The sequence below is a fragment of the Protopterus annectens genome, chromosome 10.part0 (genome assembly GCF_019279795.1).
Source record: "Protopterus annectens isolate FY-2018-M chromosome 10.part0, PAN1.0, whole genome shotgun sequence".
Taxonomy (NCBI): Eukaryota; Metazoa; Chordata; order Ceratodontiformes; family Protopteridae; genus Protopterus; species Protopterus annectens.
Window position 1 is genome coordinate 1,134,666,326 of NC_056744.1, and position 18,180 is coordinate 1,134,684,505.

The window sequence follows — 18,180 nt, forward strand, 5'->3', positions numbered from 1 at the left end:
TGATACCCCTTGTGGTTGACCTAGACTCTATCCTCCTCACTGGGTGGTGCTTTGATGTGCACACTAGTGCAGTCTATGGCACCTATTACCTCTGGATAGTATGCTACACTGTGGGAGAGACACATATTGATGGTCCTCTCCTCAGGTGTGTTGGGGAAATAAATGTGCTCACTGGCATGTGTCAGCATGACATCCAGGAACTGGTGGAGTACCCTAGATACCTGTGAGACCCCCATGATGTCTCCATTAGGTCTTTGGAAAGTACCTTTAGCTAGTATTTTTAAGGCTACACATATCTTTGTTTCCACTGGGATGGGTTCTCCTCTGTTGGCTCTGGGTCTGAGGTGAGGGCAGCAGAGCTCAGTGTGTTGCTGTAGTATGTCCCTGTCCATCCTGTAGCACTCTACTATCTCCAGCTCATGTAGCCCTTGAAAGGTTACCCTGGGCCTGAACACTCTTCTCCCCCTCAGTCTGGGCCGGTTGTCAGCATCATCATCTTCAATGACCTCAGCCTACAGCAAGTAGAGATGTAGCAAAGCAGCAGCAGCCCCTATTATTTTGTCAGTTTAGATTCCCAAGTGTGTATTCCAATGGTGCAGAGTATGTTGGCAAAATCAGATTGAAGGGTGTCTGCATACTTTATACTGGTGTGCTGCAGATGTAACCTGTGTGACTGGCTGACTACGACACATTTCACCTGCCAGCTACATTATTGAGGGGTTTGAATGGGCCAGTGTGAGTGGTAGAGGGCTTATTAGTCATTTATAGTTGACTGGCTTTTCTAAGATATTTCCTTGTATTTATGCTTTTTTTTCAATTTCTTCCGCTTCTATACGCCATGCTGCACCAACCTGCAGATCCAGTGTAAACATTGCTCAGCAGATTTGACCATCTCCTGTATACAAGCACACACAGCTTTTCTTTAACCAGCTAAGCACAGCTTAGAAGCCTCAGATACAGCCCCCTGCTTAGCTGAGTGCAAACAGGAGCCAATGAGCTCCAATGTGCTTACACAAATCATGATACACACCCTTTTCATGTCAGCTGTCCCTTCTGCCTACACTGCCACGGTTATAGCCCTTACACAGTTAGTACCTACGAACATGGTGGCCCATTTTCCTATTCAATAAACTTAGCTTATTTACATACACCTAATTGCGTTTACCCTAGATACTGCACTACACCAGAGCCTATATGTCCTTAGCAACCAGTATAGCCTGCCACTGTATGACTCTGCATGCTGGCCAGTATAATGGGAAACCACTACAACTTTAGATATCATATTTTACCATTTTAGTTTTTTTTTTTGCAAGCTAGCATGTTTGCGCGTCACTGCGCACAGCTTAAACGTGACATATGTGATATTAAAAAAAGGTTTAATTTTTCATTAACTGCATCACTTTTAAATGTCAATGGCCATAGTTTTGGCCATTTGCATGCCTAATGCACCTAATACATGCTTTTATTTGAGTTGCCACGGCCCCTGTTTTATTTTTACATTCCAGTACACAGTTAGTAACAGCATACATTTTTCCTGCAGCACCTACACAGATGCCTTTCTGCTTCCTGGATTGCAAAATCACCTCATTTGCATGGTTTTCAGCAGCACAAGAGGTGATTTGCAATCTGCGGTTGCTTCAGTGTCTGCGGAGTGCTGGGAGGCTCATGCACGCCTCCAGCCTTGTTTCCTGGATCACTTGGCGGACATGCTCCATGTCTGATCATTAACACTATTCCTACACAGAGAATAGCTTTGTGTAGGCTTTATTGAATTACTCCCATTGTCCATGGCAATAAACTCTGTTACGTTTGTTTTCTATTCACAAATGAATAGGCAGCATAAGGCTGAAGGCAGTATCTTAAATGAAGACATTTAGGAGATTTAATAATTATAATAATAATAATAATAATAAAAATAATAATAACGTAACCACAGTATCTAGCAGAAAAGGAAAATGTACTATGACTCTCCACTTAGTAGCTTGCATTGAACTGAAACAAAAAGAAAAAAATTACAAAATGACACCGTCTTCAAAGAGAATCAACAAACCATTATTCAAGGTACTGATGCTATTCACATTCACTGAAGAAAGACAATGTAAAAATGGAAAGCAAAATTATATGTTATAATGTAAGGACAGAAAGTATTATGAAAAAGAAAAGTCTTTGCTGAAAGACAAAATTACATCAGGATGGCAGCCCCACAATGCCATTAACTACTTAAAAATGAGGCAGTATCAACCAGTACAGCACAGCGAGTAAAGATAATAAACGTGTATTTTTGTTGCCAATTATAGCTGTTCTTTAAAATAAACAACTGCCCCTTACTGGTCATCTTATTTAGCAAATTAATGGTAGCCCTGATACATTTGAGGACAAGAAGGTGATGTCATAATGATTGCACTTATAACTGTTACCTCAATGCCCTTAAATCTCAGCCCATTCATTACATGTAAAAAGACATTTTATTAATGACAATACAGCCACAATCCATCCTCACTCCTAACTTCAGTGATATGGTGAACAGCACTGACTTAATTTAAAAATTACAATATTTCTTAATAATAATTGCTGATTCTGACATCTGAATCTGCACCAAGCTGCTTTATATATTCTCTTAACAAAATTAACTGATTAGCATCTCTGTTACCTCTTGTTTTAAATTCGTCTTCTTCATCCATCTCAATGTCGAGGTCAAGTAAGCCTTGAGAAAATTTCAACCCTGGACTCCCTGGAATTTTAAGTTCCTTTAAAAAAAAGTGTGAGAATATGTTGCTTAAGGTATATTATCTTGCAACAGTACACTGACACAGTTTAAGAATTTTATTTTAATCTATTAAAAAAAAAGTTACGTATTCACCTTAACGACCCACCTGTGTTGTCCATTTTCAGTCTTGCTCAAATGTTTGATTTGGATCCAGTCCTTGGATCGGACTCTGCTGCTTCTTCCAGATCGTAGAAAGTACAGTTGTGTGCACTTACCATAAATGTAGATGTTCGAGTGTATTCACTGTTGCAGTCATTATATTTGGGTTAACTGCTTGCAGGTAGCCCTCATTCGGCCTGCTTAACAAAGTCTTGGGTCCTGCGTCAGTTGCTGTCCCTTCTTCCATGACATCAGGTCGCCAGGGGTATAAAATATGCAGCCGATGCCATTACATCAGTCTTTCTTGCCCCAGATGTCAGGTGCCCCCCCTAATAGGGAGCAATTAAATAAAAAGGTACAATGATATACCTCCAACAAAAAAGCAAATACACCAAAAAGGCTTTTAAGCATAGTAAAGGAAAGTAGAGGTATAGCCAAAAGAAGTTAGGGGGCTGGAGGCAGGGTAACCAGGACTGCAACAGAGAATACACTCCAACATCTACATTTATGGTAAGTGTACAGAACTGTACTATGTTCTTCGTGTTTCACTGTTGCAGTCATTACATTTGGGTAGATTCCCAAAGCTATGGTTGGGAGGAGGAATTTAGATAGCATTAGGACAAGCTATAAGGCCCTGCAAGACTGCAGTGGCAAAGCCAGCTCTAGATTTAAGAGAAAATTGGCAAATGATAATGCTTGGTGAAAGTATGCACAGAGCTCCAGGTAGCTTCTAGGATGTCTCTGGTAGGGACGCCTCTGAGAAAGGCTTTAGAGGTAGATGCAGCCCTAGTGGAGTGAGGTCGGATCCCCAGGGGGATAGGTTTTCCATGGTGCTTATAGCAGAAATGAATGCAATGGCCTATCCATTTTGAAATGGTTTGCTTTGAAAAAGCTTTCACCTCTGTCCCTGCAGCAAATGCCACCAGCAGTTGTTCATATTTCCTTTGAGGTTTAGTCCTGTCCGAGTAGAATCTAAGTTGTCTGTGCACATCTAAGGAGAGAAGTATCCGTTCCCCTTTGTTCTGTGGATTAGGAAAGAAGGTTGGCAAATGAATGGACTGATCCAAAGGCCACACTGGATACCACCTTGGGCATGAAGGAGTTGTTCTGAGGGACACCCTGTCCACATGAAAGATGATTAAAGGCTCCACTGCCATAAGGGCCTGTAATTCAGATACCCTTCTAGCTGAAGTGATTGCTAAAAGGAAAGCTGTTTTCCAAGAAAGAAATTTTAAGTCTGCAGTAGCAGCTGGCTCGAAAGGAGGTAGAGTGAGTTTCTCCAAAACAAAGTTAAGGTCCCAGGCTGGGGGTGGAGCTCTCCTGGGAGGTCTCAAATTTTTGTCCCCTCTGAGGAACTGCTTGAGCAGTGGATGAGAGAAGAGGGGAGGTTCTGTGCTATAATGATCTGAAATGGCCGAGGCGTGGATTTTAATGGAGGAAAAAGACAGGGCCTTGTGAAGCATCTCAGTTAAGTATTGTAAAATCTGAGGTAAACTGGACACTGCTGTGCTCATCCCTTGAGACTGGTTCCAGGTACAGAATCTTTTCCATTTTTCAGCATAAGATTTTCTAGTACTAGGCCTCCTTGCCTGTAAAATGATATCCATCATAGGTTTACTGAAGGATGGTAGAGGATAGATTATGTAATTAGCCAGGCTGCAAGGTTCAGTGTTAGAAGCTGAGGCTGCAGAATCTGGTTCTCCTGCTGAGACAACAGGGAAGGAGTCTGAAGCAGGTGTCATGGGGATAACTGTGACACACTGTGCAGGAGGGGGTACCAGTGTTGGCGTGGCCAGTCTGGAGCAATCAAAATCATCCTTGGTTTGTCCTGTTTGATTTTTAGTAATATTTTGGAAAGCAGAGGCAGGGGGGAAGGCATAGACTGATAGGTTTTTCCAGGTGAAGGACAGAGCATCCACTTTCCAGGCTTGCTTGTGGGGAGTCCTTGTGCAAAATTTGTCCAACTGGTAGTTCTGGGGAGAGGTAAACAGGTCTATATCTGGGCTCCCCCATTTGTTTGTCAACATGTTGAAAATCCTTGGTTCCAGTTTCCAATCATGTGGGTCCATGAGATTTCTGCTTAGTCAGTCTGCCAGTGTATTTAATTTTCCTGGCAGGAACTGAGCTTGTAGGTGCACTTGGTAGCTCAAGGCTGTGTTCCACAATGCCATGGCTAGTCTGCAGAGGAGGTAAGAATGTGTACTCCCCTGCTTGTTTATGTACCACATAACAGTGGTGTTGTCCATCTTTACCAAAAGTTGTCCTGGAAGAATGCGGTCCTTGAAGGCTGTCAGAGCATTCTGTACAGCTAACATTTCTTTTTGATTGATATGCAGGTACATTTGACTTGGGTTCCATTTGCCCTAAATTGACTTCCCTGCCAGGTGAGCCCCCCATGCATAGTCTGATGCATCTGTTGTTAGGGTTTGGGTGGCAGGGGGTGGTGTGAAAGGCAGTCCCTTATTTTGGTGGCAGGCCTCTGCCCACCAAAGAAATTCTAGGCATAAGCAAGGTATGATAGGAATCATTGCTTCTAGATCCTGAGAATGTTGATACCATAGGCTTTTTAGATACCACTGAAGTTTCCTCATATGCAGTCTTGCATATGGAATTAGAAGAATGCAGGAGGCCACGAACCCCAAAGCTTGCAGTATTGGTCTTGCATCAGCAGGGTTTTTGTGGCCACTTGTTTGAAGTAGGTTGTCAAATGAATTTGTTTCTCTGGCGTGAGGTAAGCCATCTGGGAAGTTGTATTCAAGCTTGCTCCCAGGAATATAATTTGTTGACAGGGTACCAGGTGTGATTTCTTTTCATTTATGGTGTACCCCAGACAAATTAGAACCCTTTGTACAAAGGCCAGATGATTCAAAAGTATATCCTGGCTTTCTGCCTGAATTAGACAATCATCCAGGTATGGGTATATTTGAATATTTCTTTGCCTGCAAAATGCAATAACTGGAGCCAGGCACTTTGTGAATACCCTGGGCGCAGTAGATACGCCAAAGGGCAGTGCAGAGAACTGATAATGCGTGTAGCCTTCTTTGAAGCATAGGTATCTTCTGCAAGATTCCCTGATTGGGATGTGCAAGTATGCTTCTTTTAAATCTAGTGTTGCCAACTAAGCATCTTTGCCTAGCATAGGAAGTAATTGGTGCAGAGTCAGCATCTTGAATTTTGGAATTTCCAAAAAGGTGCTTAGAGTAGACAGGTCCAGGATAGGAAGCCATGAATCGTCTTTTCTGGGTACCAGGACAAGTCTCGAGTAGAAACCTTGTCCCCTTTTCCTCTTCCGGTACCATTTCAATAGCCCCCATGCTTAAGAGAGAAAGTACTTGTTTTTGGGCCTCTGCCCACTGATTTGGGGGTAGGTCCGGCCACCCGCTTGGTGTTGGCAATGTGTGGAAGTGAAATCTGTATCCCTGGGACCCTATATTTAAAACCCATTTGTCCTGGGTAATGAGTTCCCAGTTCTTTGCATGAAGAGCAATCTTTCCCCCCAAAGGGGCAGTCGGTTGATAAGTGCTTGGAAATTTTAAACGAAAGTCATTGAGACAGTTTACCATAGGGGGGAGTCTCATTACTCCCAGATTTGGAAGTGGAGGCCTCCCACTGCTTAGTCCAGTGTGTCCCCTGGGACTGAAACCTGGGGCTTTTGCTGTGTCTGAGTTTGGCTTGAGAAGACCTGGAAGGGGCTGGGAAGGACCAATTCTTATTGGGCCAGTGCCTACTAAATCTAGGAGGCTGAGCTTGGAAGAAATCTTTAACAGTTTGCATAGATATAGCTTTATCTTCTATCTTTTAGGAACTTCCTCAGCCTTGTTGCCAAACAAGCGGTCCTGATTTAAGGGAACATTCACCAATTTAGCTTTAACATGATCAGGCAAAGATTGCTCCTTTAACTGAACATGCCTTCTGAGCACAGACCCAGTAACAGCAGCCCTGCAAGAGGCCTCTAATGAATCAAAACCACACTGCAAAGTATGTTTTCCAACTTGCTCAGCAGAATGCATTAAATCCTGTAATTCTTTATTTTCCACACAGTCAGGAATCAACGCCATTTTCTGTTTAAGCAATACAATAACATGTTGCTGATACTTTAACATATGAAACTGGCAGTTTAAAGCCCTAATGGCCAAGGTTGCAGAAGTGTAAACCTTCTTACTCCATCTATCCAGCACCCTGGAATCTCTATCAGAAGGGGGAGGATTTTTAGCAGTAGAAGCCTTAATGCCCTTGGGCCCCTGTGAAATAGTCTCTGGATCCGCAATAGGATTTCCAAAAAGGAACTTGTTTGACTCAGGGACCCTGTAGTATCTGTCAGGTTTTCTGGGAGCAGGAGGCAAGGAATCAGGGGCCAAACTAGATTCTGAAAAAGCATCATCAACAATGTTTAGTACAGGAGGAATAGCTAAAGACCTATGCTGAGGTAGGAGTAAGAAATCCCTAAGCCTCTTTTTTGAATCAGAAAAATCCTGGCTTTCCCAGTGGAAATACTCCCTTAGCGTATGCAAGGTTTCCCCAAAAGAAAAATCCTCTGGAGGGGAAGCAGAGGGAATGGAGTCCTCTGCATCAGAATCCTCATAAGTAGATAAGGGCAAATCCAGATGATCAGAAGAATCAGAAAAAACAGAATCCTGGTCAGAAGATTCATAAACAACTTCAGTCCTAGGCCTCTTAGAAAGGGGGGTTGGCTAGCCCTGATTAGAGTTATTAAATCTTCAGCCATTCTTATCATTTGTTTTTTAGGCATGGTTCGAGATTTAAGCCTAAGTGAAGAAGGAGGCATCGGTTCACTATGCAAGTCCATAGGCCTGAATACACCCTCAGAAGCCAGTAGCTGCACAGTGGCTCTGGACCCATCCAAGAAAGAGTCATCCACGGGTTTCATAGTTGAAGCATCTCACGGCAGACCGGACTCCGAATGGGTCTCAGTAGAGGCCTGCGAATCAGAAGTAGTGAGTATCAGGGGCTGCGAAAGCGCCTCACTGAGTACTGGCAAACTGGCGACTGGCTTAGGAAAAGCGTCGTCGGCAGTTTTGGACCTCGGCGGCCTGTCTCTGTCTTTATCTTTGCGTTTTTTCGGAATCCTGGTAGTCGGATGGCTAACTGACGACATTTCTGGATAATTAAACCAAGAACCGAAATATTTAGAGGTGAAAATATACCGATGACGGATAGTGCGCTGATTAAATAAAGCACAAATCCGACAGCAAGGTACATTGTGGTCAGGGCCTAGGTAAGGAATACAGTATGAATGAAAATCTTTATGAGGTATTTGCTTTCCACAAGTAATGCAATTATTAACTTTTACTGACATCGGTAAGGAGAAAGAAAAAGTTTCTCCAACAGAGTACTTAGCTTTAGTTGAAAACTTCAGTTCTGAAACTCGAAAACGAAAATTTCAGAAGTCAGCCGACCGCCACTTGCGAACTGCTTCTGCTTCAGGCACCGTATGGCAAGAAAAACTGATTTAATGGCGTCGGATGCATGTTTTATACCCCTGACGACCTGACATCATGGAAGAAGGGACAGCAACTGACGCAGGACCAAAACTTTGTTAATCAGGCCGACTGAGGGCTACCTGCAAGCAGATAATCCAAATGTAATGACTGCAACAGTGAAACACGAAGAACATGACTTGAACTCTTGAGCTCCTCCCTTTACCCATAATGTCGAGCTTCTCCCTTTACCCATAATGTCCTAGTTACCTTACATACCTCAGATCTAGTTTGCTGCCCACAGACCTACAGAGCACTGACAAATAAGAAAGAATGTAACACAAAGTGACACCAAAGTGCATTCTGGAGATCTCTTATGAGATTCTTTGGAAACAGAATCTCCCTTTTTCTGAAGTCTTTTGGGGTTTGAGCTTCAAAAGTCATAGGTGAATATTTTGAAGGAAGCAAACTACTAAGGATTAACTTGTTTTTCCTGTCAATTAGAGCACAGGAGTTGAATCTCTTACAAATGTCACAATCCGTATTTGACTATCTTGGTCCTAAAATAGACACATTCAGAATGTGCATCAAGGTTTGGTATTTTGTGGCCACATGAGACACATTTCTTAAATCCTAATGGCTTATCTGACATTTTCTTTTAAAATGGCAGATAGAAATTTCTGTTTTATTTATTTTTTTTTTTAAACAGTTAAAAAAGGGAACAAGGAGTTACCAATGATCGTAACAGAGAGTATTAAGTATAAAGAAAGAGAGAGAATACCAACAATGGCATGATATATACTCCAAGAATGCAATTAAAAGCAAAGTTTATATAATGAAAAAGGGTTAAAGGGAGGCAGAGACAATAAGTACAATACTAGAATAGTTAAAGAAATATATAATAATCATGACTAAACTCACAGACTTTCAAGATATTTGAAAATGCACAACTGGGGAGTTTGTGATCTACATGTGAATACTATGGTGGCAAATGAGATCTGATGTATGTAATGTGACTAGGGCATTTTGCATAAAGGGAGGAGCTCGAAAGTTCAAGTGTTCTTTAATCTGAAAGAAGCAGCCAAGTCGGATCCAAGGAATGAATCCAAACCCAACATTTGAGGAATGAATGAAAATGACATCAGATTACTAATTTATTATTATGCAACATTTAAATGGCAGTTTATGACTAAATGCTTGCATTTTATTTATACTTGGACTGCAGTCTTGACTTTCATAAGAAGTTTCATACTGTATAGCTGACCAACTGTCAGACATAATATCTGAAGTACTATCAGTAGGTTCTCTTCAGATGTACTGGAAATATGCAACAATGTCTGACTCCTGGGACAAGAACAACGCAAAGGGAAGCATGTGTTACAGACTGAAATTAATTACCCTGCTTACACAACTTCTATTGAAGGGACCAGTACATGTTTCCTTGCTAGAAGTGAACCCCCCTCACAAATATAGCTTTATTCCCCCACACACCAGACATTACATCAACTTTCACTTTATACCACTGACTTACTAAAAACACTTTTTTCATGCATATTTTCAGTCTACTGCAGGCACTGTACTTGCAGAGGACCCACAATGTTAGACGACATCCCCTCAACTTAAGCCCACAAATTTCAAACTAGTCTATAGCCATACACAAACTGTCAACACTGTAATGGTGATAGCACTGGATGTAAAAGCTAAATGGTTGCAGTGGCAGGGTCCACATACAGAGCTTAATACTACCTTCCTTTTGCTGGTGCAACCACTACAGAGGAGCATGATCTGTAACTAGGATGAATTCCCCCACTTACCAGGTAAAAAGATATGGACACAAAGGCCTAAATGATAAGAGACATTCTTTCTGTACTGTAGAAGATTTCTTCTCAACCTTGTTTAATTTCCTGCTAAAACAGCAGACAGGACATTCTTAGTTTCCCATTTTCCCCCAACCTGATCTAAGTGTTTCTACATGCAACGAACAATTTGGAAAACTTAGAGGACATCATAAACAGTTTAGTGAATAAATTCTGCTTACGTTTCAGGAAAGTTTCCTTAGCTTCAAATGTCCATCTTACCCATTTAGGCAGCTTCCATTCGGTTAGATTGGTAAGGGAATATGCTACAGAAGCAAAAGTACAGTTGTGTATGTTAACTTGCCATAACAGTAGATGTTCAAATAATTAACTGCTACAGTAGCTACAACCATATGGGACATATCCAGCCAAGGATACCTGACATCAGGCCAGTATACAATGCTTCACACTCCTTCCTTGTACTGAGTACATCCACCCTTAGTACGAGACATACAGGTGTATCAAACCTCAGAGCTTTCTTACACTAATCAGGAAGGCTGAAGCCTAAACCTTTAAAGCAATTATATTGTGTTACATTTGGAGAGCAAAAGTAAAAACAAGGGATACCTCACTTCAGCCAGGGGAAGTGCAGAAAAAGGGGGGGATGGATGGACAGCACTGAAGCAGTGATCTATGTGAACATCTACAGAGCTATACTATGATCTATATTAGATCACTGTTGCAGAAGCCAAAAGTATATGGGACAAATGCCAAAGCACAGGAAGAAAGGGTTGAAGGAGCAGGGCCAGAGACTTGGAGTCCATGTAGAATAATTCTAGCAAATCCTGTCCTAGTTCTGTAATGTTTAGTGAAATGTGCACTGAGGACCAAGTGGCTGTGTCTAGAACAGATTTAGAGTCAACCTCTTTCCCTAAAGCCTCAGAAGTGGGCACAGCTCTAGCAGCACAAGCCCTGACACTGTAAGGGGGAACTTCTCTCACGGTTTTGAGTAACTAAACTGAATAATAACCTGCAACACTCCTATAGAAATGGCTAGTTGACATATTGGCTGATCTTTTTTTCTCATCATCATATGAAACGTGAAGCTGTCCAAATTTCTTTCTCCTCTTTTTTAATTTAGGGTAGAACACAGGAAGACAATGTCTTGTTACGGATAAATTCAGAAACAACCTTGGGCACAAAGAAAAGGGTCTTAGGTTTTAAGGTTCACCCTGTCTTTAAAAAAGATAAAAAAAAGGTTGCAAAAGGCACAAGAGCCTGTAATTTACTTACCCATCTAGCAGAAGTCAAAGCAATGAACAAAGCAGTTGTCCAAGTTCAAAATTTCAGAAAAGTGGCTGAAGTTTCAAAAAGAGAGAGTGAACTTCTCAAAAAAAATTTAGAACCCAGGAAGATGTCACTCATTTTCTGGATAGTCCAATACAATCTTTTTTCAAACACTGTTTAACTTGGAATAAAGAAGAAAGAGGGGATTCAGTTGTAGACAAGTACAACTGACTGAAAGGTGTACCTTGACAGAAGTGCAGGCAAAGCATGCATTCAGGAACTCGCACAGGTACTAAACAAAACAAACAAAAAAAAAACAGAAGCCCCCGCTTAAGGGTCTTGCTCTCTATTATGGCATCAATTAAAAACATCTTTTGTATCCTCACTAGGATCCTCTTTTAACATCTGCTACATATCCTCAGGGGAAAAAAATGGGATTCAGACCTATAATCCATATAGAAAGAGGCAGATTCTGAAGGGGGGGGGGTGAGGGATCTCTTATCCTGTGTGAGCACGTCTACTACTTGAGGCAGTTTTTGGGAAATACCCCTGGCCAGATGCATGAGAAGAGAGAACCAATGTTGTCTGGTCCAAATAGGAGCCTCCAGAAGCATCTTTGCCAGGTCTTACTTGATCTTTTGAATGAATATGAATATCACAGGAAGGGGGAACACTAAGGAACATTACTGTCCAGGGAAAAGAGAATGAGTCTGTTTTCCAAGCAATTTATATGGTTTTCTGGAAAACTATTGGTTTAGCTGACTGTTAACTGTTAAGATAGGCAAACTGAGCTATTTGGGGAGGCCAACATTTACAGAAAGAGACTGGCTTTTATTTTGACAGAAGGGTCCTTCAGATCCCCTTCCTTTTATTCTTGTGTCACCTTGCCATTTTTTTCTTGTACTGCTGTTTAAAAGACTTTTGCTAGACATATTTAAATGCTTTTTGAAAGAAAGATTGAGGGTAAGAGTAATATTTTTGGTCGTTGAGTACAAGAGACAAAAACAGCTGCTTGAGACTAATCAACAGCTTAACTACAGCTCTCCCAGTGTGAAAAACAGAAAGTAAGAAACAAGAGCCAAGGATATTGTCAGCTTCACAAAAATTTAGTGACTAGCTAGTAAGTATACTGCCTGGATGCTGGCAAAGAGGAAACTAAGAGCCTGAAACAAAATAAATTGGAAAAAGTTAAAGAAATCACTGACTGGGAAGAATCCTGGGAAGATTCCTGTAGCTGTTCAGCAAAAGCAGTTCAAGCTCCAGTTTTGGTGCAAGATGTGGCCTTCCAGTAATCTAGAGGAAAAAAATATGTCAAATGTACTCACAGCTGAGTAAAATAAATGAAACACTGAAGCAGTACATCAAATTAAATAAAAAAAAGGCTGGAATAAATGGAAGAAGCTTTAAGCAGATATTCAAATAAGCTGATAAAACTGCAAAAATCTGAGGTCAAAATGAAGAAAAGTTGGATGAGTAAGAGCCTGCTAAAGGAGAGACATTTCAAAAAATGACAGAATCAGAGGACACAGCATGTGGGGAAAATCAGAGATTTTCTCTTGGACCAGACAAACTAGAAGGAACAGACTGTACTAACTTTATAAAGACACAAATAAGCAACTAGACTGATGTTCCACAGCAGGAACTGTTTAACTAAAAGGACACACTGTGTGTATTCTCTGAATACGGCCATGAGAAAGCATCCAAAGACCTGTAAAGGTGCAAATCTACCAGCAGAAAGAGCTGGTCTTAACAAATCTGTGACAAAAGGGCGATGTTTTAACAGTTGGAGACAGCAGATGTCTACTCACTGTACATCAGGTAGAAGAGAAGCAAATGTATTCTAGTAAATCAGTGAATGTCAAGAGGCAGGTGTGAGACTCAAGCTGCTGTACCCAGCTGTCTTCAGAACATTTTTCCTGGAGGACCAAAGTAATTTCTTGATGAAGAACAGGCTAAGGAGGAAATGCAAAAGCTTGTCCAAAGAAAAATGAGCCATCAAGCAGAAGGTGACTTCTCATTATTCTGATGCTAAAGCATATGGATAGACTTTGCAAATGAAACCTTTTTCACTTTTCCAAAAGAATATGCTTTCTCTTACTTCTGCACAGGACCCTTGGTTTAATCTAATAACAACTTTTAAGTGAAAACAAGTAAAATATTAGAACATCAAATATAATGAAAAGTTTTACAAAAAGAAGATACGAGTGAATCACAACAATGAGGCAGCTCAAAAACAAATGAACACTGATTAAAATAAAACAATTTATTCAAAAACATTAGCGCTTTCACAGTAATTATACTGCTTCATCAGACGTTATAAATCACCTATACTAAAGTCAATATAAATACATAAATACAAAAATCACAGCCAATCAACAGCTGTAAAATACATTAATTAAAACAACTCATTAAAATAGCAAATTACCTTAAAGAGACAACTGCATAAAAATTAATGTACCCAAACTTACTTATAAAACCTACATGGCCTCCTTATTTACATATTGGTCTCACTTTAAGAAGGGGTTTCATAAGAACCTTATCATTGAGACCCTTCCCTGTGTCCGCTCTTAACCTTAACAATCCATCTGGCCTCAACTCTCCCCCACATTCACTAAGCATAGCTCTCCATGACTAAAACCTTAAATGTGCGCGACTGGCCATATGTATGTACATGTCTTGCTAGAGCATTGGTCAATTTACATTTTCTTACGTCATAGAGATGCTACCTTATTCTGTCCTTAAAATGTTTACTGTTTTTTCCTATATAAAATGACACGTAGAAACAAATAGCTAGATAAATCTCATCGGTGGTGTCACATTCGACCTTCACATTAAATGTAAGCATTTTCTTTGTCTCAAGATACTCAAATTGGCCTGATGAATCGATACACATGCATAAACTGCATTTCTTACAAGGAGACGTAACAAGTAAGACTTCATTATGTGGATATTTCATTACAGTTTTAGGATAACATAAAAAAGAATATATGTACACACCATAACGTTCCACGTGAGTTGTTCATCTCACCTTCATTCTTACAGATGGGTTCGGAGCTGATCCTCGGCTCCGAGTCGGCCTACTACAAAGCTCGAGGTCTTCAGACAGCTTGAGGCCAAGTCCTTATCCCATGATGCACCATGGGTTACCTCAGATCTTGTTTGCTGCCTCTAATAATACCATATGCCATTCTGTCACTTTTTTTAAGGTAAAAACCAAAGAAAGACAAAGCAACCATGATAAAACCAGTGTCTCGGACCTCGAAAAACCCTGGAGGGGGTAGGAGGGTGGGAAGTAAGAATGAAGGCGAGATGAACAACTCACATGGAACGTTATGGTGAGTACATAACTTCTTTATGTGAAGTTGTTCTATCTTGCCGTTCATTCTTACAGATGGGTAGCATCCCAAGCACTATCTTTCTCGGGTGGTTCACGGGAGTATGTTTTTCAGGACAGTAGAACCAAAGGAGGCCTTGTCCCTGGAGGCCATATCGACTTTGTAATGAGTGATAAAAATATGAGGCTTTGACCAAGTGGCTGCTGCACAAATATTGTCTATAGGTAGCCTAGCAGAAAATGCAGAAGATCTGGACACACAGCTCTGGTAGAATGAGCCTTAATTTTGTGTTGTACAGGTAAATTGGCAGCTGAGTAAGTGAAAGTGGTGCAATCAGACTACCATTTAGATAGTGTCATTTTTGCCACAGACACACCTTTCCTAGAATCTGAAAAGTAAACAAAAAGTTGTTCTGATCTTCTGAATTCTTTGCTTCTATCCAGGTAAAATCTGAGCTGTCTGTGAACATCAAGCTTGTGCAGCATATACTCTAAATTGTTGGTGTGTTTAGGGAAAAAACACACTGGTAAATTTATAATTTGATTAAGGTTAGCTTCAGTATAAACTTTAGGTAAGAATGAAGGATTTGTTCGCAGTGAAAGCATGAAAAACCAAATATGGAGGTTTTATGGACAAGGCTTGTAGTTCCAATACTCTTCGGGCAGACATGATGGCTACTAAAATGACAGTCTTCCAAGACAAAAATTTCATATCACATGAGGAAGCTGGCTCGAAAGTTGGGAGAATAATGCGCAAGAGCATAAAATTCAGGTTCCAGGGGGTATAAGGGGATTTAACTGGTGGTCTAAGGTGGAAAGTCCCTTTGAGAAAAGATTTGGATAGCTTGTGTGACATTATGTTAAATCCTTCAGTACCAAGATGAAAATTAGAGATGGCGGCAAGCTGTACACGAATTGTAGCTGCCGCCACTCCTTTGCTGAAAAGCATTGTCAAAAATTCTAATATAGAGGAAACAGAGGCTTGGTAAGGATCAATGTTACTCTGAGAAGCCCATATGGAAAATCTCCTCCATTTGCTAAGGTACAGCTTCCTAGTAGAGGATTTATGAGTAAATATTAAAATATGTTACGTTTCGTTTGAGAGGTTATGGAACCTGGCTATGTTGGGAATTGGAGCAGCCAAGCTGTCAATTTTAGGGACTGAAGGAAGGGATGAAAAGCCCCCGACGAATGCTTCAGGAGGTCCGTAACTGGGTCCAGAATCCAAGGCTCTTCCAACAGATGAAGTCAAAGGAAGGGAAACCAAATCCGACTAGGCCAATGAGGGGCTATTAGAATGATGGTCCTTCCCATGGCTTTTGCTTTCTGTAGTACTTAAGGTATCAGGGAAATTGGTGGGAATGTATAGAGGAGACCCGGAGGCCAATCGTGTATAAGTGTGTCCCTTGGGGAATCTCCCAGAGGGGTAATGAGGGCAAAGTAACTTCTGCATTTTGTGTTCATGGGGGATGCAAAAAGATCGCAGCAAGGCTGGTCCCATCTGCGGAATATTTTTTTTACTATATCTTTTTTGAGGGACCACTCGTGAGGCAATATAATTTTCCTGCTCAGTTTGTCAGCAATCAATTTGGACTTCTCCGGGATGTGCGTTGCTATCAGAAAGCACTGGGTGGATGTAGCCCACTACCATACTCTTACGGCCTCTTGACAAAGGGGATGTTTTTCCCTGAAAATGCTCCCCCCCCCCACCCGATCAGGGAAGCGTCTGTGGTCACTGTGGCCGATGGTGAGGGTAGGATAAAAGGACAACCTATCGTTACTTGAAGAGAGGTCAAACACCACCGAAGATCCTTTTTGCATGTGTTTGTTAGAATAATGAGAGGAGACATTGGGAGCTCTTGATAAGACCACTGCGTGAACAGCAACCACTGTAGAATCTACATGTGCAAGCGACCCAACAGAATCGCTATTATTGCAGCTGTCATCATCCCCAACAACTTTAGCACTTCTGAGGCTGGGAACCTTGTCTCTGGATATGATATTCTGAATTTGCTGATGAAGTACTGATATCCTTCCTGATGGAAGTTTTAAAGTGGTGGTGGTGTCCAATTCTGCTCTGATAAAAACGATATGTTGCAATGGCGCAAGGCAGATTTTTCTGAGTTTATGGTAATGCCCAGTTGATTGCAAAGAGTAAGTGTGGTATCCATGGCTTGTATTACCTGATGTCTGGTGGTGGCGGTGAGGAGTCAATTGTCTAAGTACAGAAGCACTTGGAATCCCAAACGCCTCAGGTGAGCCGTGACCACTGCCATACATTTGGTGAACACTCTGGGGGCTGTAGTGAGAATCTTCAATAAACCTCTCTGCACGGAGGAAGTTGCACGGCAAGATAATGTAACACAGAAAAAAGTAAGCCAGCAACACAGGTGGCAAAAAGATTTTATAATATAAATAGCATAAAGACTTCACAAACAGACCGGTTTCGGCTCGGAGTTAACCTAGCCTTCATCAGTGTTATCTGTAACACTGATGAAGTCTAGGTTAACTCAGAGTTGAAACCGGTCTGTTTGTGAAGTCTTTATGCTATTTATATTATAAAATCTTTTTTCACAGCCATCTTTGTTGCTGGCTTACTTTTTTCTAGGCTGTAGTGAGACCAAAGGGCAAGGCTCGAAACTGGTAATGACTGGCTCCCAGCCGGAAGCACAGATGATCCCTGGATGGTCTGGTCATTTTTATATGGTAGTACTCATCCTGGAGATCTATCGGGCACATCCAATTGACTTTCCCTAAGAAGGGAAGCATCGACTGAAGTGTGACCATCCGGAACTTCTTCTTGACAGATCTGTTTAGTCTGCTGAGGTCCAAAATAGGTCTCCAGTCCCGTCTTTTTTGGGAAAAAAAAAAGAACCTTCAGTAAGTTCTGGATCCTATCTGGCCTGCTGGGACTGGTTGGATGACTGTTTTTTTAGCAATGTTTGGATCTCTACTGGTGTTTGTTCACTGTAACTGGGTGGAACGTCCGGGATTTTTGTTGTCAACAAGGTGGGAGTGGCAAAAGGAATAAAATATCCTCTGGAAACTATGCTTTGTACCCAGTTGTTGTTTATTTTTTGCCAGGCGTCTGGATATAAAGATAAGCGACCCCCGACTGCCTCCAGAGTAGGACAGTCAGGTCTCCTTTCAGGAGTGCTGGTAAGGCTTCCCAAAGAACTGGTCTCTGTCACCCTGGTTTTGCAGACCCCCTCTGCCGCGAGGGTGGCATCTTCCATTATTGCCCCCTCCTCTGCCCTTGGAGGGGGGTTCACCACGTGTGTCCAGAAAGGATCCTTAAGCTTTTCGGAACCACATCTTTCCTCCCTTTTGACCCCTGGCGTAGGGTCTAGTAGGGGTGGAAAAATGGACTCTGACGGCAGACAGAGTCTTTCCTTCCTGCTCACACCAGGTCAAGGTTTCCTTAACTTTAGGCTTAAAAAAAGATGAGCCATCAAAAGG

At 41.5% G+C, this 18,180-nt stretch overlaps 1 protein-coding gene across 2 annotated transcripts in view; it reads right to left on the reverse strand.

The window, feature by feature from the left end:
* USP33 (ubiquitin specific peptidase 33) overlaps positions 1 to 18,180 on the reverse strand; it is a 1,637,494-nt gene that overhangs the window by 1,326,056 nt on the left and 293,258 nt on the right. For both annotated transcript variants that reach the window (XM_044085858.1, XM_044085859.1), the window contains exon 6: positions 2,651 to 2,747. In XM_044085858.1, the coding sequence (XP_043941793.1) occupies positions 2,651 to 2,747 (97 nt within the window). The remainder of the gene's footprint in view (positions 1 to 2,650; positions 2,748 to 18,180) is intronic.